This window comes from Dendropsophus ebraccatus, chromosome 2, assembly GCF_027789765.1.
Source record: "Dendropsophus ebraccatus isolate aDenEbr1 chromosome 2, aDenEbr1.pat, whole genome shotgun sequence".
Classification (NCBI taxonomy): domain Eukaryota; kingdom Metazoa; phylum Chordata; class Amphibia; order Anura; family Hylidae; genus Dendropsophus; species Dendropsophus ebraccatus.
Window position 1 is genome coordinate 65,258,778 of NC_091455.1, and position 22,929 is coordinate 65,281,706.

Consider the following 22,929-nt stretch of genomic DNA (forward strand, 5'->3'; position numbering starts at 1 on the left):
ACTATCACTGTAAGGAGCACTATACGGGTATTGGGGCACTATTTTCACTTTCTGCATGGAATATTTTCAGATGAAATAACTATGTAGTTACGGCATCACTGTTTCTGAAGTACAGTATTTAGCATCATTGTGACATAGCAGGTACAGTAAAAGGGGCAGCAAATTGTGTAAGTGGGTGGAAAAATAGGTAAGCAAAGATCAGACTGACTCATGTCAAGGTGAGAAAAAGTCTTCATAGACATCTGGGTTAGATAGAAAGTGGATGTCTCTAATCAGAGATGATGTACTTTTAAACATAGCTATCCTTTTTTGCTGGCAGCAGGATATGCTGTTGAAATCCTGCCACCAGCATGTCTTCGGGGGCGGCCACCAAGGACTGAATTCATCTGGCAGCGCAGTTGACTGTACACACTCACAAAGCAGTCAACGGTGCTGGTGGATGAATTCTGTCCGTGGTGTGTGCCCTAACAAACATGCCTGATTTTAACAGCATATCCTGCTGCCAGCAAAGAATGATAGCTACACTTTGTTGTGTAAAGCTTGTATCTGCTTTATGGTACTGTATTCACTAAAGGTCAAAAGGTAAATCTAAGCCGGCACTGCTGTAGCCCCTATGCCCATGCAATAGGATACATTTTAGCAATCTGTGTAATTGGAAAGAACGTGGCTGTTAGGCTGTTTTTTTTGCAGTCCATTTAACGTATCAGTTTTTAAACGGTTACTTTTAACATACACAAAAACTTTTTCAACTACGTTTTTGTGTACACAAAAAAAAGGGGGGGGTGGCGCGTATGTGTTCCACTATAAAAGAAAAAAATATGGGAAGTCAATGGAAAGAGTGATCCAAACAGATTGCTCACAATTGCATCTGCTTTTTTTTTTTTTTTTTTTAATATAAAATGTATACATTAAACAGACTGCAAAAACGCATTGTGCACCCAGCTTTACTGAAGTGATGCCTGTGAAAAAAAAAAAAAAGTTTTCCCGCTTCATCTGGCCTCAAGTTAGTTCCACAGATGCTCCTGTCTGGAGATTAAGGTGGTCATGCTCTTTCAACCAAACTGACTTTTCCTGCCATGTGACATGTTGCCTTGTCTTGCGGGAAGATCCCATCCACCCAGGGAGTACCATCAGCATGATTGGGTGTATGTGATCTGAAAGGATGGATTCATACCTAAATTGGTTGAGAACCCCTTTCACTTGAATAAGTGGGCCCAGAGAATAACACAAACCATTTCCCAGACTATAATGCTGCCACCACTTAGGGTCCTATTCCACGGGCCGAGGAGGGCCCGATCAACGATGTAAACGAGCGGCGATCTGCTAGATCGCCGCACGTTTACTGGGCCTATTCCACGGCCCGATCGTTGAGCGAGGGCTGCAGGGACATCGTTACCGATGTCCTTGCAGCATCATACATTACCTGTCAGGTCTTCTCCGCGCTGTCTTCATCCCCGGGTCCCGCGTGCTCTATCTTCAAAATGGCCAGTCAGCTGACAGGCCACACTCAGCCAATCACAGGCCGCGGCGGTCCCGGCCTGTGATTTGCTGAGCGCTCCGCTCAGCTGACCAACCTTTCTGAAGATAGAGCGTGCGGGACCCGGGGATGAAGACAGCGCGGAGAAGAAGCCTGGACAGGTAATGTATGATGCTGATGCTGCTTGTCAAATTGTCGGTCGCCTGCCGCACACCGCTATTCAACCGTAGCGATGCGCGGTGGGGGAACGATGATTTTAGGTCTGGCCCTAAATGAACGATCAGCCGATGACACGATCATCGGCTGATCGTTCTCTCTATTTCACCGAGCGATAATCGGCCGAATCAGGCCAAATGGGGCCGATCCGGCCGATTATTGTTACTGTGGAATAGGACCCTTACTTGTGTTCTTCCAGCTTTGGTTGCAAGGTGTTTGATGTTTCCTGCCTGACTCAACAAAGTCGGTCTGTTCGCTAAAACAGAAAACATGATTCACTGTAGAGGACAACCCTTTGCCATTCAGCAGAGGTCCAATTCCAATTTGGCATGGAAAATTTGAAGCCTTTTCTGCCAATGCCACTTCATTAGCACAGGTGCAGTCACCATCCGTCTACTTAGACCCCCCACCTGGTAGGGTTCTCCAAACAGTTTCAGACACGTCTGGTAGCCCCCTGGTTCTTTTTGGCGATGAGATACTCTGTAGCGTTTCCGTCCACTCTTGTTTGCCCTTACATCAGTGAACTGTGGTTTTCCAGTTCACTTATTTGCAATGGTGCCATTTGTCCACATACATTAGACTTTCACCACAGCAGTACGCAGTCCATTTACAAACTGCACAGTATAATAATAATCCCATTTTGCAACTCTGAAATCATGGATATAAAAGGGCAATATATCAGTGAGGGATATGTGTGCAGACAGCCTATCGCACACCTTATATTCCCACCGAGCCAACCCATGACATGTGACTTCCTTCCTGAGCTTATGTGCTGCTGACATTGAAAATAAGAAGTCAAAATGATGAATCTTAACTGTGTGTTATATAATGTAAAATATATACAAACCCAAATATATACAAATATTTACTTTAAACATTATATGTCTGCCTTGCTTGTCTGTCAGGAATGGGCATAGGCCTAAAGGTACCTATACACCTTCAATAACTGTTGCCTCAACGATTGATTGGTCGATTGTTATTCTCACCATATACATGAATATTCAACACAGTCTAGTGAATGCGTTCCCTATGTGGATGGGTAAGCCACAGGCTGAAGCTTATCTCTGAGAACAAAGGGGCCGGGCAATGAAATTCCATCATGTCTGACTCCTGCCTCCCCTGACATCATCGGTGGTGACTCGGGAGGCTCCCATTTACTTTATACTGACTACTGAGCATATCCACAGGATATGCTCGTACTCGGGACAAGAGTTGCGACTACCCCTTAAAGTATAGCTCTTTTGATAATCTTGTATTGTTAGTAGTTCCGCTAAGGTGTTACTAAAGTATGTTTGCCAAACACTTTTTGAAATGAACAAATGTTTACTGCATTGTAATGTTTGTATTTTTTTCTTACGGCTATTGAAAGAAATGCATCGAAATGTATTACAAATCCAGTTCCTGAAGGTTCTTAACTGTTAGATGTGTAGTGTTTGCTGGATAAGCAGGGAGGGATTTCCAACTATTATTGTGCTTCATACTGCTGTATACTTTCTTTAAAATGTGACATAGAAGCTGAAATAAGTAGAGCTACTTATATGCATCTCCAGCATAAGGCCATTAACGTTTCTTCCTGTTTCTTGTCGAATTGATGTAGGTCATAATGATTACGGTTATCAGCAACCGTCGTATCCTGAACAAGGCTACGATAGGCCTTACGAGGATTCCTCACAACATTACTACGAAGGAGGTATCTATATACCTTCACACACACACACTCACATATCAATCTTATTTCCATTTGTAATTCCCGGAATGAGAGTATATTTTCATTATGTCCATATTATTAAGCTTTAATAGAAATAGTGCTGGCTTCTTTTATTTTTGTTTTTTATTCATGTACAATAAAGCAAGGCACTCACTCACCCCCCACACGATAATTCTTCACAACCCCCTTACTGACCGTACATAAATAAAACATGTTAATTCTCTCAGCTAAATGAACCTAACCCAGCAAACATTGCTATTTAAGCTATATCTACACATACACACAATATGTCTATAGGATCCAGCTTTCTGATCTCGTCTAGCTAGTCTGTGCTCCTTCAGCTGTCTCTTAATTATTTTTTCTTTGCTCTTCCAATCACGGTCACAATACTGTGATATTTCTTCAATGTATTGCTCGTATGCCAAGGATGCAGAAACAAAAATGCCGCAGTCCAGACTTGCAAAACTAGCTTTAATATGTATGTGGGCTGACTTCCCTATGTTTTTTTTTTGTTTTTGTTTTTCCTTTTGGTGTTTTTAGTAATTTTTATTTTTGTTTGATTTTTTTTTTTTTCTTGTTTGGTGTTGGTTGTGATGGTGTGAGGCTTTTTAATTTTAGCAATTTATTAACTTATTTTGTGTGCCTTTAAATTCGTCTTTAGGGAATACACAGTATGCTCAGCAACAGGAATCTTATCAAGGGCCACCACAGCAACAAGGCTACCCGTCTCAGCAACAGCAGTATTCAAGCCAGCAGGGATATCCTGGCCAACAACAAGGTTACGGTAAGTACTTGCTGCCAGTCAATTAAGTTTGTAAAATCAGTAGTGGTAGTAGTTCGTCAGCAGTGGTCATGTGACGTTTTCTGGTTTACTAGATAATCAGGGTTACTGGTCATGTGACTAGCTTGTGACACTTCCGAAGTGTAAATAAAGGAGTTTTCCATCTTTTTATTTTTCAAATCATTAATTCCACTCTTTGTAAACACATCACCGAACCAAAAATATCCACTTTTACATTTGTTGGCTTGTCGCATCAGAGTCTTCCTGACACCGATGCCCGTAACACTTAAGTTTTCTTATAGGCTGAGAATCCTAGTCAGGTATACTGGACATCACTGTTAATAATCTGATATGGGACCTAAACGGTTGCCAGTGATTGGCTGCAGCGTGATGTGCTGTATCACACTGTTCTAGGTTCTGGTTGATTCACACATTGCCCTGTCATCATCACATTATTCACTGCATAATAGACCTCAACAGTACCCAGTGCACCCTATTGACTTTAATAGTCTGTTGGGTTTCCTTTGTGGTGTCCTGTATTTTGGATAGAGCCTGACAGAGCAATGCAAGATTGAACCCAGACAAAGTCAGCAATGGAAAAGAGATTTTTAATAGGGCATCCTTGAATATTTTTTTCAAGTAAAAAAAAGTAATCACATGCTTCTGTATAAAAACCTGTTGGAAAAATGGCAACATGTTAGGAGAAAATGGAGCTCTAGTTGAGCTGTCATTATGTAGCACGTTCCTGCTGTTTTCCTCCACTAGGTCATGGCTAAAGTCACTGTTAGCCATGATTACGGAACTGCATTGCATATTAGAGGAGGAAAAAAGACAAGGTGGAGGATGTGCATCCACACTGTTATGGAGTATAGTACACTCCCCAAGTAACCCGGGTACAGGATTAAGCATCAATGTGCCAGTATATGTACATGGCAAATGGCAAAACTATAGACAATGAAATCTCCATATCTAATATATCTTTTTTTTTTTTTTTTTTTTTTTTTTTTTTTTTTGACCTGAAACTGCAGTGCTAACTCGTAGCTTCATCAGGAGATTTCAATTGTTTTCCCACGGGCTGAACTGCCTTGGCATTAACAGCCCACCAGTTATAATTAGAAGTCCAACAACTGATGCCCATGTTAATCAACATATCATCTTTATCTCTTTAAAATGATTCCTAGTGCTCCGCCGGGGATTGCTTGGCCGATATTTTGAGAAAACAATCCTTCAAGCCTGACCTAGAAAGCCACCATTACTTAGGCCAGTGTGAAAGTTAATGGTAGTAATAGAGGTTTTGATAAACTTGATTGCTTGTCCCTATTTGATAAATTTGACTAATATATATTAAAATATATATATATATATATATATATATATATACATATACCAACAAAACACAACAATCACTGAACTTAGGGAGAACAGTGAAAAATTCCAATGGAGTACTCATTTACGAGTCTCCATTGATTGTCCCATACAAAATTTAAATATGCAAAAAAGGGGTCCGTGGAGCCTCAGTTATGAGTCTCAAAACACGGGAATAGCCAGATATCAAGGAAGCCCATTGCCAAGGGGTGCCTCCTAGTGGGGAGCGCACCAAACCACCCTGATACGTAGTCCCTCAGATCCTCACTCTGTTGCGAGCTTTAGGACCTAAATAGGGAAACACCAGGGTGGCCCCTGTGAGTCAAAGTCTAACTCTGTGGCGAGTATAATGACATAAGACAAGGGTTACCAAGGCTAGGCATCCATCCACAGACTGCAGTTTCGGGGTATTTGCCCCTCGTCAGTGTGGAGCAGGAGTCTGGCTACTGGGGCAATGATAAATAGACCAACAAAACACAACAATCACTGAACTCAGGGAGAACAGTGAAAAATTCCAATGGAGTACTCATTTACGAGTCTCCATTGATTGTCCCATACAAAATTTAAATATGCAAAAAAGGGGTCCGTGGAGCCTCAGTTACCAGTCTCAAAACACGGGAATAGCCAGATATCCCTCTATATATATATATATATATATATATATATATATATATATATATATATATATATATATATATCTATCATCCGAATCATCCTAGGTTTAACTTTTACATTGGCCCAAATGAAACTGGAGAGATTAAATAACACTGGGGGCCCACATAGTGTGTTACTGCAAACTGGGCATTCAAATAGAAATGGTGGCTTTGGGGTGGTCGTGCTATGAGCCCGACACCGCCGATCGCATAATCAAATAACGAGCCTCTTGCATCCAGTCCGCGGGCCGGGAGATCCCGGTGGAGAATCAATGGAAGGTTACGCCAGCTGGAGGTACAACCGTGCAGGAAGATCTGGGACTTTTAGTGGCGTTGACGGCATCAAATAAACATCACTCCTTCAATGATAGGAGTAGTAGTACTTAATGTAAAATCAAAGCTTGATGTAAAATTAAAGTTTCTACACCTTGAGAAAAAAAAAAGAAGGGGTTCGCTTTCCGGATGTGACAAGCCGCCATTACCATGAGATCAGTGAATCTGTGGAGCCGTCAACTCAGGAGCTGGTCACAGCAAAAACAGTGGAGGGCTTTAATATTTTACAACCTACAGACCAATATGAGTGTTTTTTTTTTTTGTTTTTTTTTAACGACACCAATTATAGTTTGGAATGACACACACAATTTTTTGTAAAAAAAAAAAAAAAAATCTTGCAAAACTGAAAAAAATTGCCCTGTGACATTAAAAAAAAATAACTGGGGTGCTTTTGTCTTTACGTTTGTCGCCCTGTGGTAAAACTGATGTAATCATCCTGATTAGCTTCCTGTGATCTCATGCCATGAAGCTGATCTCTCCACTTGACCACATGGGATGGCTTTTTTAGCAGCATTTAAATAGCGCTGTGCGTTTTGGTCAATTAGCCGATGCAGCTGGGAGCGAATGGTACAGAGAGGGCTCTGGTTTTGGGACATGGCAGGCGGGACACTGCTTCAGCCGCTGAATGGCTGATCCTGCCTGCAACGGGACGTCTCAAAACCAGGAAGCGGACGCACGCCTGGGGACCGGAGTAGTGGCGTGCAGGTGGCACTACTGGAGCCAGGGAGTTAAGTGGATGTAATTGTTTTTGCCCAGGCATTGCCAAAAAAGGCTCCCTTGTAATGCACTTATAATGCAGTCTTTGGCACTACCGGACGTTCCTATATCTCACATCAGAAGAGACAGCCTGCCTGTCAGCCGTTAAATAAATAGAATTTAGCCATCATCCATCCATTCCCAGTTCCCTGAACTTGATGGACGTGTCTTTTTTTTTTTTTTTTTTTTCCCTTTCTATTTTTCAACCTTACAATGTAGTGTGGGTATACACTAAGCTATGTGCACACAGGCAATAAACCTTACCCACCCTGTGCTTACCACAGTTCTAGAGGGCCTTTCTCAAAGGTCCTGGAAACATCAGAGAGATGCCATTCAGGGTAAAAAGTGACTTTCTCCACACAGTACCACGTCACCCATTAAAATTAGAGTTGTTTTTTTTTTTTTTTGTGTTAAAAGTTACATAGTTATTGCCTGTGTCATAACATCTATTATAAAATTGCAGAATAGTACAGGAGTAGTTAGGTCTACATTAGTGCGATGTAAAAAAAAAACTAGACAATTGTATTAAATTTAAAGAGGACCTGTTCATTCCCACCCCCAGACGCCCCTGTGGAGACCCTTATACTTACCCCGTGCACAAAGTCCCGCTCCTGGACCTGATCCCGTTGCGGAGATATCGCCGTCGGAAGCCCAGCGCGCTCATCGGAGATGGGTCCGACGCTTATAGAGAATGACCGCTCCATTCATTCTCTGAGCGTCGGACTCATCTCTGAGAGCGCGCTGGGCTTCTGACTAGTGATGTCACGATACCAGAATTTTGAGTTCGATACCGATACTAACTTTTTTATTTCGATACTCAATACCAGTTCGATACTTAGTAAAGTATAAAAGAAAAAGAAAAAAAAATGGTAGAAATATAATACCCCTGCACTATTACAGTGATACCAATTTTTGGACTATTTTTATTTTATTGTGTTAAAAATAAAGTTAGTGATATCTGTCTAAGACAGCTCTGCTGCATCAGCTATCACTAAGACAGCTCTGCTGCATCAGCTATCACTAAGACAGCTCTGCTGCATCAGCTATCACTAAGACAGCTCTGCTGCATCAGCTATCACTAAGACAGCTCTGCTGCATCAGCTATCACTAAGACAGCTCTGCTACATCCGATATCACTAAGACAGCTCTGCTGCATCAGCTATCACTAAGACAGCTCTGCTGCATCAGCTATCACTAAGACAGCTCTGCTGCATCAGCTATCACTAAGACAGCTCTGCTGCATCAGCTATCACTAAGACAGCTCTGCTACATCAGCTATCACTAAGACAGCTCTGCTACATCAGCTATCACTAAGACAGCTCTGCTACATCAGCTATCACTAAGACAGCTCTGCTACATCAGCTATCACTAAGACAGCTCTGCTACATCAGCTATCACTAAGACAGCTCTGCTACATCAGCTATCACTAAGACAGCTCTGCTGCATCAGCTATCACTAAGACAGCTCTGCTGCATCAGCTATCACAGACAGCTCTGCAGCATCAGCTATCACTAAGACAGCTCTGCTGCATCAGATAACACTAAGACAGCTCTGCTACATCAGCTATCACTAAGACAGCTCTCCTGCACCACCCACCACTAAGACAGCTCTGCTACATCAGCTATCACTAAGACAGCTCTGCTACATCAGCTATCACTAAGACAGCTCTCCTGCACCACCCACCACTAAGACAGCTCTGCTGCACCAGTTACCAAGATTGCGGAGGAAGAGAAGAGGAGGTTACACAGGATCCCACACACTACAGCCGATCTTATCTGCTCCTCTCAGCCCCGGCCACCTCCCCCACCTGCCAGCCGGCTGGATCCTCACATGTGCTGCACTTCCCTCAGCCTCCTCTCCCGCGTCTCACAGACCCCCGCTCTCCCTCTTCATCCTCCCCACCTCCAGCCTTCTCCGTCCTCCTCTCTCCGTGACCTCCCGCTCTCCCTCTCCAGCCGCTCTCTTCTGTGCAGCTCCGGCTCCTCTCCCGGACATCCCGCTCTCCCTCTCCTCCGTCCTCTCTCCCGGACCTCCCGCTCTCCCTCCAGCCTTCTCCTCCGTCCTCCTCTCCCGCTCTCCCTCTCCAGCCGCTCTCCTCTGTGCAGCTCCGGCTCCTCTCCCGGACCTCCCGCTCTCCCTCTCCTCCGTCCTCTCTCCCGGACCTCCAGCTCTCCCTCCAGCCTTCTCCTCCGTCCTCCTCTCCCGCTCTCCCTCTCCAGCCGCTCTCCGTGCAGCTCCGACTCCTCGGCATAAATCATCTCTCTGATAAGAGTCTGGCGGAGCCGGACTCTGTTATCAGAGAGACACCAGCAGCGGGGGTCTGTTACACACAGTAGCCGACCCCCGCTGTATATGGAGCGGGCTCAGGAGGGGTCAGATGCCGCTGTCAGTGTGACAGCGGCATCTATACACTTAAATAGCCGGCACTAGCAATAGCTAAGTGCCGGCTATTTGAAATTGGCGCCAATGGGAGCAGAGGGAGGGAGAGCAGAGGAGGAGACTGCAGGGGGCAGGGGGAGGCACATAGAGAACACGGTCGGCGCTCAGCTAGCCGCCCACCGTGTTCTCAGCTTAACTTAAAGTTTCGATACCAGGAAATCCTGGTATCGAACCGTTTTTTTGCCCGAAATATCGATAGTAGTATCGATATTTCGGTGCATCGTGCATCCCTACTTCTGACTGCGATATCTCGGCAACGGGAGCGGGTCCAGGAGCAGGACTTTGTGCACGGGGTAAGTATAAGGGTCTCCACCGGGGGGTCGGCCGGGCTCTGCCCTGGCACAGGGGGGTGACAGGTTCCCTTTAAGCTCTCAATGCACCCCCATTACAGATTTGTACAACTATTTCTCTTCCTTGGCAATATCCAGTTTTGGGGGAGTTGTCAATCACATAATAAAATGCAGTTTTTCTTCTGCTTGCTTTCCATGGTGAAATATCAAAGGACGTAAGACTTGTCCATAGCAACCAATCACATCTCAGTGACCATTTTGCCGGCATTACCTGAGAAATGAAAGCTGGGCTATGGTTGGTTGCTATGGAAATATCTGACATGTTTTAAAGAGGACCTGTCACCCGCCCCCCGCCCCCCCTGCCCGGCGCGCGGGCACACAGCAAAGTCCGACGCTCATAGAGAATGAATGGGGAGTCCGATGCTTCGTCATTCTCTATGGGCATCGGACTCTCCTGTGAGCGCGCGCGCCGGTCTTCGGGAGCTGATGTCCCCGTGACCCGACCACATCAGGAAGCGGGACCCGGCGCGATTAGGTGAGTAAAGGGGATCTAGCAGGGGGTCGGGAGCCTGTCACCCCGGCACGGGGGGGGGGGGGGGGACAGGTATCCTTTAACATCAGACAGCCGCCCCTCAGTGCACCAGTCCACCCTCCTCATGAATATTGAGGTGGTGCTCTGCAGTCATAAGTGCCGGAGTGACTTCTTTCCAGAGAAGCATGAGGGTCTCCGTACGCTAAGGGGAAGTGGTCCTGCCCGCAGTATAATAATTAAACTGAAGATTTAGCAAAAACGGCGTTGAACATGAAGCTAAAAAGATTGTCTTCATTCTCATTGTCCTGTGCTATGGGAACATAACTAGCTCGAGTCCATCCGAACCTGAGCTTTCGGCATTTGATTAGCGGTGGCTGCTGAACGTGGATAAAGCTCTAAGGCTATGTGGAAAACATGGATATAGTCATTGGCTGTATCCATGTTTTCCAGACAACCTTAGAGCTTTATCCAAGTTCATCAGCCCCTGCTAATCAAATACTGAACGATCGGGTTCAGATCGACTCGAACCCAAACCCGGTTCGCTCATCTCTAAACATAACCCATTTCCTACCCTTCTCATCAAAATACATCAACACCATTTTGTTCTGTTGAAGGGACGTTTCTTAGTTGTTTTTCATTTATTTTTATTTTTTTCTTTATTCTGTATATTTTTGTCCCCTGCAGGTCCTTCTCAAAGTGCTCCTGGTCCTCAGTACCCTAACTACCCTCAGGGACAAGGGCAACAGTACGTGCCGTACAGACCTTCACAGCCAGGACCTCCGCAGCCTCAGCAGCAGAGACCTTATGGATATGATCAGGTAAAGACTTTTTTAAGTTGTAAAATAACTAGAGATCCTTTTTAGACTAAACAACCTTCAGGCGATCAGCGCTTGCTTGCATTGTCTTTACACGCTGTATTGTTCGTGCGGCCATATTAATACATTGCTATCAGCCGCACATCTCCTGTTTACGCAGGGAGATGTGTGGATAGAATGATGATTTATAGGGCTGGACAGAAGATGCGATCAGCTGACGATCTGGCTTTTTCTGGCTCCTCTGCTGATTGGTGACACTTTTACATGGGCCGATTTATAAGCCGAATGAGTTTCTTGGAATGCTTGTTACAGATTGTCACAAGTGTATTCATTCATGTCCCTACAGATCAGCAGCTTTTGTAATAAGTTGCTATTGGTTCATGGCTCAATTCCTATTGTTCAGGATTGGAAAAAGAACAGCTACTTTCTAGCACAAACAGCACCACCCCTATCCTTAGGTTGTGTGTGTGGTATTGTCGTTAAGCTGTATTCAATGGAACTGAGCTCCAAACCCACACCCGAAGTTAGGACAGGGAAGGTGCTGTTTCTAAGAAAAAGCAGCCATGTTTTTCTATGCCTTGATAACCCATTTAATATACACTCGTATCTTGGCTATGCAAGACAGGAAATTGGAAATCTTCAGATTACTCCTGCAGATAATGTTAGTAAACCGTTGTCTGTAGTATTCCCAGAAACAACCAATTTTACTTAATATTGGTGCTTTTGTAGTGCTAACTAGTGATGAGCAAGCATGCTCGTCTGAGCTTGGTACTCGTTTGAGTATTATTGTACTCAATGGTTCTCGTTACTCGTATGAGCATCTCGCGATACTCGAGAAAATGGCATCTTCCTTTTCCTGAATGTTTGGCGACTTTTTTTCAGTCTTTGGGAGCTTGTAGCATCACGTGGAAAACCTACATGTCGATAGCTGCGATTGGCTGGCCAGATCAGATGACCTGGGCATATAAGAATCTGCGCCGGCTATGCTCGCTTCAGACACAGGCTGGAGGAGCATAGGGAGAGAGCTGCTGTCTGTCAGCTGTCAGGGAGAGTGTTAGGGAATTAGTGTGCGGTTAGGCAGGAATACGACACGAAGAATACTACACGAAGAACCCAACAGTCCTTCTAAGGGCTTAATTTTTAAAACTTAAATTATATATTTATAAATATATATATAATATTATTTTATTTATTTCTTTGCTACTCTTGGCTGCTGGCTTGGACTTGTAGTGCAGCTGTCAGTAGTCAATTTGTCCTGTTGCTATCCATTTCCGTGTTTCCATCTTTTTCTGAGGTTTCCAGGTTTTCACGCAACCTTCCCTGTGCAGAGCTTTGGTCCCCTGCAAAAATGCTTGCATTTCCCATTGACTTCAATGGGGCTCGTTACTCGAAACGAGCACCCAAGCCTCAGGAAATATTTGTATCGAGCACCCGAGCATTGTAGTACTCGCTCATCTCTAGTGCTAACCTATTCTGCAGCACTATATAAAGATTGTAAGTACTGTACCCAGTACACTTTCAGGCCATATATATCGAAGTATTGCCATATTTTGCCCTTTATTTTTAGGTTGTGTGAACATGGCCTTAAATTAATTCATAGGAAAATCCCCTTTTAGGGTATCTTCACACACACCGTATCGCAGCGTATTTTCTGCTGCGGATCTGCAGCAGATTTGATCTAAACAACTGAAATCCGCATCAAATCTGCTGCGGATCCTGTACGTGTGAATGCACCCTTAATAGCTCTAAGGTGGTGTATGTATGTACAATGTGTGTGTTTGTGTGTGAGATAATCCACAGCACTCGATCATTGAAAGTGAAAAATTGTGAATTTATTCAATTTAAAAAAAAGTGTGTCAGTCCACGCAAAACAATTTCACAGCAGTGTAGCATACAAAAAAATACTGTGTGTGTGTGTGTATATAAATATATATATAAATATATATATATATATAAATATATATATTCATATTCATATTCACACATACATACTGTGGTGCCTTGGATTCCGAGCATAATTCGTTCTGGGACCCCACTTGTAATCCAAATCACTCTTAAACCAAAGCAGATTTTCCTATAAGAAATCATAGAAATGCCAACAAATGGTTTCACCCCCCCAAAATAATTATTTTTTTATTCTAAATAACAGGTAAAACAAATGAAACAAAAATTTAGAAAGCTGCATATGTCATATTATAAGTTACTGCACAGTATAGCAATCAGCATGTGGCGTATAATGTATAGTAAGTGCATAAACCTGAGTGCAGGCACATTATAGCTGAGTGTATGTTCAGGCACATTATAGCAGGAATGGAGAGGATGGGAAACACAAGAGCTGACAGAGACTGCAGGGAGTATGAAGGAATGCGCAGGGTATAGGGTGAGCACAGTATAGCAGCACACTGTCTGGGTAGAGAGGGGTTACAGCTATGAAGAGATTACCTCCACAGTCCTGTCCCCTGATGCAACCCCAAGCCTGAAGTGGATCTGCTATCATTTGGAAGGTGAGGGACACTTCCTGGGTCAGAGTACAGGGCGGTAGACCCCGCTATGCAGACCATGCCCCTCCCCCACTCCCATTCGCATCCAGTACAGGGAGCTCTTACATCAAAGCTATGCTCTTAAACCAAGTCACAATTTTAAAAAACTCTGAGCTCTTCTTGAAAAATGCTCTCAATCCAAGTTACTCTTAAACCAAAGTACCACTTTATAGATGTTTATAATTAATTATGATGTATTTATTTTCTGTGTTACATATGTGACTTTAGTTGGTATAATCATTTATTATCATTCTCTCCTCTTTTTGCTTTAATTATACTCCCCTAACTGCTCGGTTTTTCTTATGTCTGTTTTTATGTGTTTTTTTTAGGGGCAATATGGAAACTATCAGCAGTAAAGAACTTGTGGATTCCTGTAGCCAGTCAGTGTAGCTGTTGTGGTGTTTCCTCCGGACTGTGGACATCTTCCTTTTGAAGATATTTAACTTCATCTTTATTTTACATTTGGGAAAATTGTGTGAATTGATGGCAGCTTCCGACCACTGCAGACTGCAAAAATTCACCTGTCAGTTTCGCATAATGTACTCTAGGTGGTGATGTTGCATCATACAATCCAGGATATCCGTGTAATGCATAGACAAGAGCTCTCACACCATCCATGAGAAATGGGAGATTTTTTTTAAATAACTGAGCTGGTCAGTTTTTTTTTTTTTTCCCTTTACGTTACAGCTGCATACTCACACACCATAAACAGGGGAACAAAATTTCCGAACATTTGTAACTTTTGGATACACTATGAAGTTAAGAAATGTGTTGTGCCATGAATGTTAATATTAGAATTTTAAAAAATGGAGAAACAATGGCTAATGCTTGTCTATAAATTTTTGTTTTTTTTAATATATATATATGAGAATGGTCCTACAGTGTGGATACTCGAAATAATCATACCATTCATTTCTTATGTTGCAAAATCTAATGAATTAGTTTTCTTAATGATTTGCAATTATGTCTATAGATTTGCAAGAGAACAAACTCACTATAGCAGGGATCACATCAGCATTGATCTTGTATCTGTTGACCAGCACATAAGAATATTTATGCAGTTAAGAGCACACGCTGCTATAAATATTATCTGTTAAGTACTAGGTCTTTTCACTATGTTTTGCAGTGTTTGGCATCTTTTGTGGGTGTACATTGGAAAATGCCACTATGTATAGGTGAACGGTTGCAAACAAAAATAAAACTTAATCATGTAGTATATTTTTGTTTTTTACTGGATGCCTCTGTATGGATTAGAGTAACTGACTGTGGTAATGATTACACTGGCCCTGCGGAGGCCAAAAAAAAAAACACTTATGGCACCCTGTTGGGTGAATAAGAACTTATGGATACATTTACTATGTTCTGGGAGCTTTTCTATACATCAAGTAGACACTGCAAAATGTATTGTGAAAGTAGTCTGACTTATGCAATCCAACAGGTCTTTGTTATAATAGGAATGTCATTTTTTTTGTGTGTTTTTTTTTTTCTTTTTAGGAAAAAATACCCTGAAGAGATTGTATGTTATTTTACAGAGCAATATCTTCCTGTTTAAAAAAAAATAATAATAAAACACACAACACAATTGAAACAAATTTTTAGTATGGGCAGTATTATTATTTTGTTTTATTATTTTGGAGGGGAGGGGTGGTGGTCAGGGGTTCTGTGCCAAAAGTATACTGGTGTACTTACAATGCTATTTAACTGTACTTTACAAGAATAAATTATTTGTGACTTGAGTTTTAATTTTGTTGTAAAATGTGTACAGGATGTAATGTGTGCATTTTTTTATTAATGGTACTTTTGCATATTGGTATTCACTTAAAAAAAAAAAACATTTCAGTAGATGAGTCAAATATACATTGTATTTGGTCAGGTGAATTATATATTTCTTTAGACATAATTTTAGGAGAGTTTAATGTATAGAAATTTATATTTTAAGAGTCCACTTTCTGCCAAAAATAAGGCCCTATACATACAAGCCAATAATGGGCATTAAAGGTGTTGTCTGGCATAAGCTATTCTATGATGCTACGGGACACAACAGTGGTGTATACTTGCCTGTCCTGCTCTTCCGCAGCTGCCGGTTGCCGTGCTGCTTGCTGTCCATGGGTTTCCTCTTCTTCACGACTTTGCTGCTGATTCCTTTTGACAGGAAATGGCTGCTCAGCTTGGACAGCATTATACTGTTTTGCTGTTCCACAGGAAATGGCCGCTCAGCATAAACAACAAAAATTGTGAAAAAGAGGAGGGTGGCCTGGAAGCTGCAGTTGAGCAGCACAGGTAAGTATGAAGCAGTTATTTGCTCCGACTGCATCATCGATTATTAGTTTATGCCGGAAAAACTCCTTTAAGTGACTCTGTACCCACAATCTGACCCCCCCGAAATCACTTGTACCTTTGGATAGCTGCTTTTAATCCAAGATCTGTCCTGGGGTCCGTTCGGCAGGTGATGCAGTTATTGTTTTAAAAACGACTTTTAAACTTGCAGCCCTGTGTCTAACGGCCGGGGCTTACATTTGTATATGCATTAGGCTGGCACAACCTCTCCTTCCCTCCTCCTCACCCTCATCATTAGGAATGATCCAGGCAGATTAATTCCTATTCCCCACCTGTGTGTATAATGAACATGGGCTGGATCGTTAAGACACCTGTGCAAAGCTCAAACAGCAGTAAATGTTCCTGGATCATTCCTGATGATGAGGACGGTGGGGAAGAAGGACAGAGTGGTGGTGCCAGCCTAATGCATATACAAATGTAAGCCCCAGCTATTAGACACAGGGCTGCAAGTTTAAAAGTAGTTTTAAAAACAGTAACTGCATCACCTGCCGAACAGACCCCAGGACAGATCTTGGATTAAAAGCAGCTATCTGAAGGTACAAGTGGTTTGGGGGGTCAGATTGTGGGTACAGAGTCGCTTTAATTACACAATTGAGTTTTGTACATGAAAATATGGACTTAATAAATATCACGTTAAAATTTTTTCACATTTTAACACTGTCAATTTTAACAGTTTAGATTTAGTACGGTGCATGGGCCACAGAGGATGAAGGTAGTGCACAGATCTGCCCTGGCTGGCGCGCTCTGCTGATGTTTGTTAGAAGGGGTGGCCCCCAGTGCACCAAAATTCCTTATTAGCATAGGAAATAAACTGCTAATATCATGGAAAAGGCACCGAGGAAGAAGGTAAGAAACTTGCCTCCATCCTTAGTACCTGTGCATTATATTCCTTTCTGTATAGTCCTTTTTGCCCCCCCCCCCCCCATAATAAAAGTGAAAGAGAGGGTCTCACACACCGCTTCTTGTGCACCGGTTTCATTTATGCAATATCAAATCTTTTGTTTAAGAATTGATCTATATTATTCTCACCCAAAACTTAAAGGATATGTCTGCAGTACTGCTGCAACAATTTCTTTTTATTGTCCCAATGCATTGAAAATGAAACCTGAAGCGACTTTGCGTACTTCCTAACAAAGTAAATGTATGTTGACTTAATATTGGGACCAGATGGGAGTTTGACTCCAGGATCAAATTATACAAAGTTTGTCACTGTTACCATGGAAACGCATAGGTCTGCACAACAGCTGTAGAAACAAAACAATGGGAAATTTGTAATTAAAAACTGTTACACTATTGCCTTGTGTATCATTTTCAATGCACTGGGGCAATAAAAAAAAATTCTAGATTGTGAATGTAGCTTTTATATACTCTTAACATTAATAGAGATTAGGAAAAATGGCGAATATCTCCAGTGATAGTGGACAAAACAAGGTATTATTGGTGGTCAGGGGGTCTTCATTTTCTAAGTTGCCAAAAGTATGGGGTATTACTGTAAAAAAAAAAAAATATATATATATATATATATATATATATATATATACAGTGTATATACACTCACCGGTCACTTTATCAGGTAAGTGCTTTTATATTGTATTGTGAGCGAGTTTTGGAGCGTGCGAGTTTTAGATCTGAAGTGTGTTTTTGTCTCAAGTGTGGGACTTTAATATTCTGGGACTTTAGATTCAGGGAGTTTTAGAGGAAAACAAATTGTTTACTTGCTTTTGAATACATTGTTTGCTTTTGTTGCTTTTGTTTTGTTTAGTTATACATAATATCCCCATAAAAATGAGCGCCATATTTGACAATGCGGCCCAATGTACATCTTGTGCGATGTATGCAATCCTTGATCAACCGATCGAGGGTGCATACCATTGTGGGAGATGTGTGCATGTTGCTGGTTTGGAAGCCCAGATCCTGGATCTAAATGAGCAGCTGTGACGTTTGAGATACATTGGCAAACTGGAAAGGGGTCTGGTGCTCACTGAGCAAGCGCTCCAAGGGGTAGATGGGGGAGAGAGTGATAGCATGGAGGTACAGGAGGAAGAGGCATGTAGTTGGGTCACAGTTAGAAAACGGGGTAGAGGGAAGAGTGTGAGGGAGGCCAGTCCTGATCTGGCACACCCCAACAAGTTTGCCAAATTGGCGGATGAGGGGGATGTTGATTTAGGGGTGGCATTGCTGCAGCAGGACACTGCCTCTGAAAGCCAGCGGAGTGTCTGCTCCAGTAAGGTGGGAAACAGGAGTTCAGGGCAGGCCAGGCAGGTACTGGTAGTGGGGGACTCAATTATTAGGGGGACAGACAGGGCAATCTGTCACAAAGACCGGGATCGTCGAACGGTGTGTTGCCTTCCTGGCGCTCGAGTTTGTCACATCGCGGATCGGGCTGACAGATTACTGGGAGGGGCTGGCGATGACCCAGCAGTCATGGTGCACATTGGCACCAATGATAAAGTTAGAGGTAGGTGGCGGGTCCTTAAAAACGATTTCAGGGACTTAGGCAGGAAGCTTAAAACTAGGACCTCCAAGGTGATATTCTCCAAAATATTACCTGTACCACGAGCCACACCTGAGAGACAGCGGGAGATTAGGGAGGTAAATAAGTGGCTCAAGAGCTGGTGTAGGATAGAGGGGTTTGGGTTCATGGAGAACTGGGCCGACTTCTCGGTCGGTTACAGGCTCTACGGTAGGGACGGGCTGCATCTCAATGGGGAGGGTGCAGCCGTGCTGGGGGAGAAGATGGCTAAGAGGTTGGAGGAGTGTTTAAACTAGGGACCGGGGGGGAGGGCAACTACAATATAGTAAGTGAAGACAGAGTAGATGGAGAGCTGGGCCTAGATTATGGAACTGGGGGTGGAGCGGCGGGAGGGTTAGAACAGTCACTAGTGACAAGAGGAAAGGGAATATGGACAAACATATTAAATGTATGTATACTAATGCTCGAAGCCTCACTAATAAAGCTGAGGAATTAGAACTCATAATGGTTGAAGAGAAATATGATATAGTGGGGATAAGCGAGACAAGGCTGGATGAGAGTTATGACTGGGCTGTTAATATCCAGGGTTATAGTCTATTCAGAAATGACCGTAAAAATAAGAAAGGGGGAGGGGTCTGTCTATATGTTAAATCCTGCCTTAAGCCCATTCTGCGGGAGGATATAAGTGATGATAATGTAGAATCTCTTTGGGTAGAAATAAGAGGAGGGACGAAGAATAATAAAATTCTTTAAGGAGTGAGTTATAAACCTCCAAGTATAGTGGAAGAGTCAGAAAATCTTCTTATAAGACAAATAGATGCGGCAGCGAAGCAGGGGGAAGTCATTATTATGGGGGACTTTAACTACCCAAATATAAACTGGAAAGCAGAAACCTGCAGCTCCAGGAAGGGAAGCGTGTTTTTGGAAATAGTAAAAGATAATTACCTTTCCCAACTAGTACAGGAACCAACACGAGGGGGGGCCCTTCTGGACCTGATCTTAACCAATAGGCCAGACAGAATATCAAAAATAGAGGTGGGGGGTCACCTAGGTAATAGTGACCATAATATAGTAAGTTTTCAATTATCCTTCAATAAAATAATTAGCAGAGGGGCTACAAAAACATTAAATTTCAGGAAGGCTAATTTCCAAAAACTAAGAAAGGACCTTGGGAACATAGACTGGGACAATGCCTTCAGAAATAAAAGTACACAAGAGAAATGGGACATATTTAAGAGCATCCTGGGTAAATCGTGTGAACGACACATACCATATGGGGATAAACGTAGTAGAAATAAGAGAAATCCAATGTGGTTAACTTCAGCTGTAAGGGGTGCAATAAATGATAAGAAACAAGCATTCAGACTACTAAAACAAGAAGGTAGTGGGGAAGCATTGAGCAACTATAGACAGAAGAATAGAATGTGTAAAAAGAAAATAAAAGAAGCAAAAATAGCAACAGAAAGAAGGATAGCCACAGAAAGTAAAACAAATCCCAAAATGTTCTTCACTTATATAAACAACAAAAGACTTAAAACTGAAAATGTTGGTCCCCTCAAAAATAATCTGGGTGTAATGGTGGAGGGGAAAGTGGAAAAGGCAAATCTACTAAATACATTCTTCTCTACTGTATTCACAGAGGAGAATCCCATAACAGACGACATGACTATGGATAATATAAATCCTCCCATAATTCTCACCTGCCTAACACAACAAGAAGTGGGGAGACGCCTTAAAAACATTAAAATACATAAGTCACCGGGCCCAGAAGGTATCTATCCTAGAGTTTTGCAAGAAATAAATACTGTGTTAGACAGACCGTTATTCTTAATATTTAAAAATTCTATTACGACAGGGATTGTTCCACAGGACTGGCGCATAGCTAATGTGGTACCAATATTCAAGAAGGGGTCAAAGAGCGATCCTGGAAACTACAGGCCCGTAAGTCTAACATCTATAGTAGGTAAAGTAATTGAGGGGTTTGTAAGAGATAATATACTGGAGTATCTTAATGAAAAAATCTTGTGACGCAGCATCAGCATGGATTTATGAGGGATCGATCCTGTCAGACTAATCTGATCGGCTTCTATGAAGAGGTAAGTTATAGACTGGACCTGGGGGAGGCTGTGGATGTTGTGTATCTGGACTTTTCAAAGGCATTTGATACTGTGCCGCATGAAAGGTTGGTCTACAAAATGAGGATGCTGGGACTCGGGGAAAACGTATGCAAATGGGTAAGTAACTGGTTGTGTGATAGAAAACAAAGGGTGGTCATTGATGGAACATATTCAGATTGGGTTTTAGTTACTAGTGGGGTACCACAGGGGTCAGTGTTGGGTCCACTTCTTTTTAATATTTTTATTAATGATCTTTATGAGGGGGCTACAGAGCAGAATCTCCATTTTTGCAGATGATACTAAACTGGGTAAAGTAATCACCACAGAGGATGATAATATATTACAGAGGGATTTGGAGAAGCTAGAGGCTTGGGCGGTGAAATGGCAAATAAAGTTTAATGTGGATAAATGTAAGGTTATGCACTTGGGCCATAGAAATAATAAATACAGTTATGTGCTAAATAATAAAACTCTGGGTAAAACTACTTCCGAAAAGGACCTGGGGGTATTGGTGGACAGTAAACTCAACTTTAGTCATCAGTGCCAGGCAGCAGCTGCCAAGGCTAATAAAATAATGGGATGCATCAAAAGAGGTATAGATGCTAAAGATGAGAACATAGTTTTGCCTCTTTATAAATCACTAGTCAGACCACATATGGAATACTGTGTACAGTTTTGGGCACCAGTATATAAGAAGGACACAGCTGAACTAGAGCGGGTGCAGAGGAGGGCAACAAAGGTCATTAAGGGAATGGGTGGGTTACAGTACCAGGACAGGTTATCACGCTTGGGGTTATTTACGCTAGAAAAAAGACGTCTTCGGGGCGATCTGTTCACAATGTACAAATATATGAATGGACAGTACAGAGATCTTTGTATTGGTCATTTTACTCCTAGGTCTGTAACCATGACAAGGGGGCATCCTCTACGTCTAGAGGAAAGAAGATTTTATCATCAGCATCGCCGCGGGTTCTTTACTGTACGAGTGGTCAGACTGTGGAACTCTCTGCCACATGATGTTGTCGTGGCCGATTCATTAACCCTTAGGGGACACAGCCAGTTTTCATTTTTGCGTTTTCGTTTTTCCCTCCTCGTGTATATAAGGCCATAGCGCCTGCATTTTTCCACCTAGAGACCCAAATGAGCCCTTATTTTTTGCGCAACTAATTGTACTTTGCTAAGGCAGATGTAATTTTTGCCTAAAATGTGCCGGGAAACCAGAAAAAAATTATATGTGTGGTGAAATTGAAAAAAAAAAACGCATTTCTTTTATTTGGGGGAAATGTGTTTTTACGCCATTCGCCCTGGGGTAAAACTGACTTGTTATGCATGTTCCTCAAGTCGTTACGATTAAAACGATATGTAACATGTATAACTTATATTGTATCTGATGGCCTGTATAAAATTCAAACCGTTGTTAACCAATATACGTTCCTTAAAATCGCTCCATTCCCGGGCTTATAGCGCTTTTATCCTTTGGTCTATGGGTCTGTGTGAGGTGTCATTTTTTGCGCCATGATGTGATCTTTCTATCGGTACCTTGATTGCGCATATATGACTTTTTGATCGCTTTTTATTACAATTATTCTGGATTTGATGCGACCAAAAATGCGCAATTTTGCACTTTGGGATTTTTTTGTGCTGACGCCGTTTACCGTGTGAGATCAGGAATGTGATTAATTAATAGTTCGGGCGATTACGCACGCGGCGATAGCAAACATGTTTGTTTATTAATTTATTTATTTATTTTTATTTATAAAATGGGGAAAGGGGGGTGATTCAGACTTTTATTAGGGGAGGGGGTTTTGTGTTATTAAAAATACTTTTTTCTTTTACTTTAGACATATACTAGAAGCCCCCCTGGGGGGCTTCTAGTATATGCACTCTGATCTCTCATAGAGATCCATGCAGTATAGTTATACTGCATGAATCCATGAGATCGGTGTTCTATTACTTTTGGCTGCTGCAGCCAAAAGCAATAGAATGCCGAGCCGGGATCAGCGCCATTACGGAGCAGACCCCGGCCCGGTATGGATGCAGGGATCGCCCCCCCGCAATCGCGCCGCAGGGGGGCGATCCCCCCACTAGACCACCAGG

The 22,929-nt window shown here is 42.5% G+C and overlaps 1 protein-coding gene across 3 annotated transcripts in view; it reads left to right on the plus strand.

Moving 5' to 3' along the window:
• SS18 (SS18 subunit of BAF chromatin remodeling complex) overlaps window positions 1–15,648 on the plus strand; it is a 43,205-nt gene extending 27,557 nt beyond the window's left edge. For 2 of the 3 annotated variants that reach the window (XM_069957680.1, XM_069957679.1), the window contains exons 8-11: window positions 3,291–3,383; window positions 4,063–4,185; window positions 11,235–11,368; window positions 14,235–15,648. In XM_069957680.1, the coding sequence (XP_069813781.1) occupies window positions 3,291–3,383; window positions 4,063–4,185; window positions 11,235–11,368; window positions 14,235–14,261 (377 nt within the window). In that variant the 3' untranslated portion in view covers window positions 14,262–15,648. The remainder of the gene's footprint in view (window positions 1–3,290; window positions 3,384–4,062; window positions 4,186–11,234; window positions 11,369–14,234) is intronic. The other variant, XM_069957681.1, reaches the window with a different exon arrangement.
• The last annotated feature ends 7,281 nt before the right edge of the window (window positions 15,649–22,929 follow it).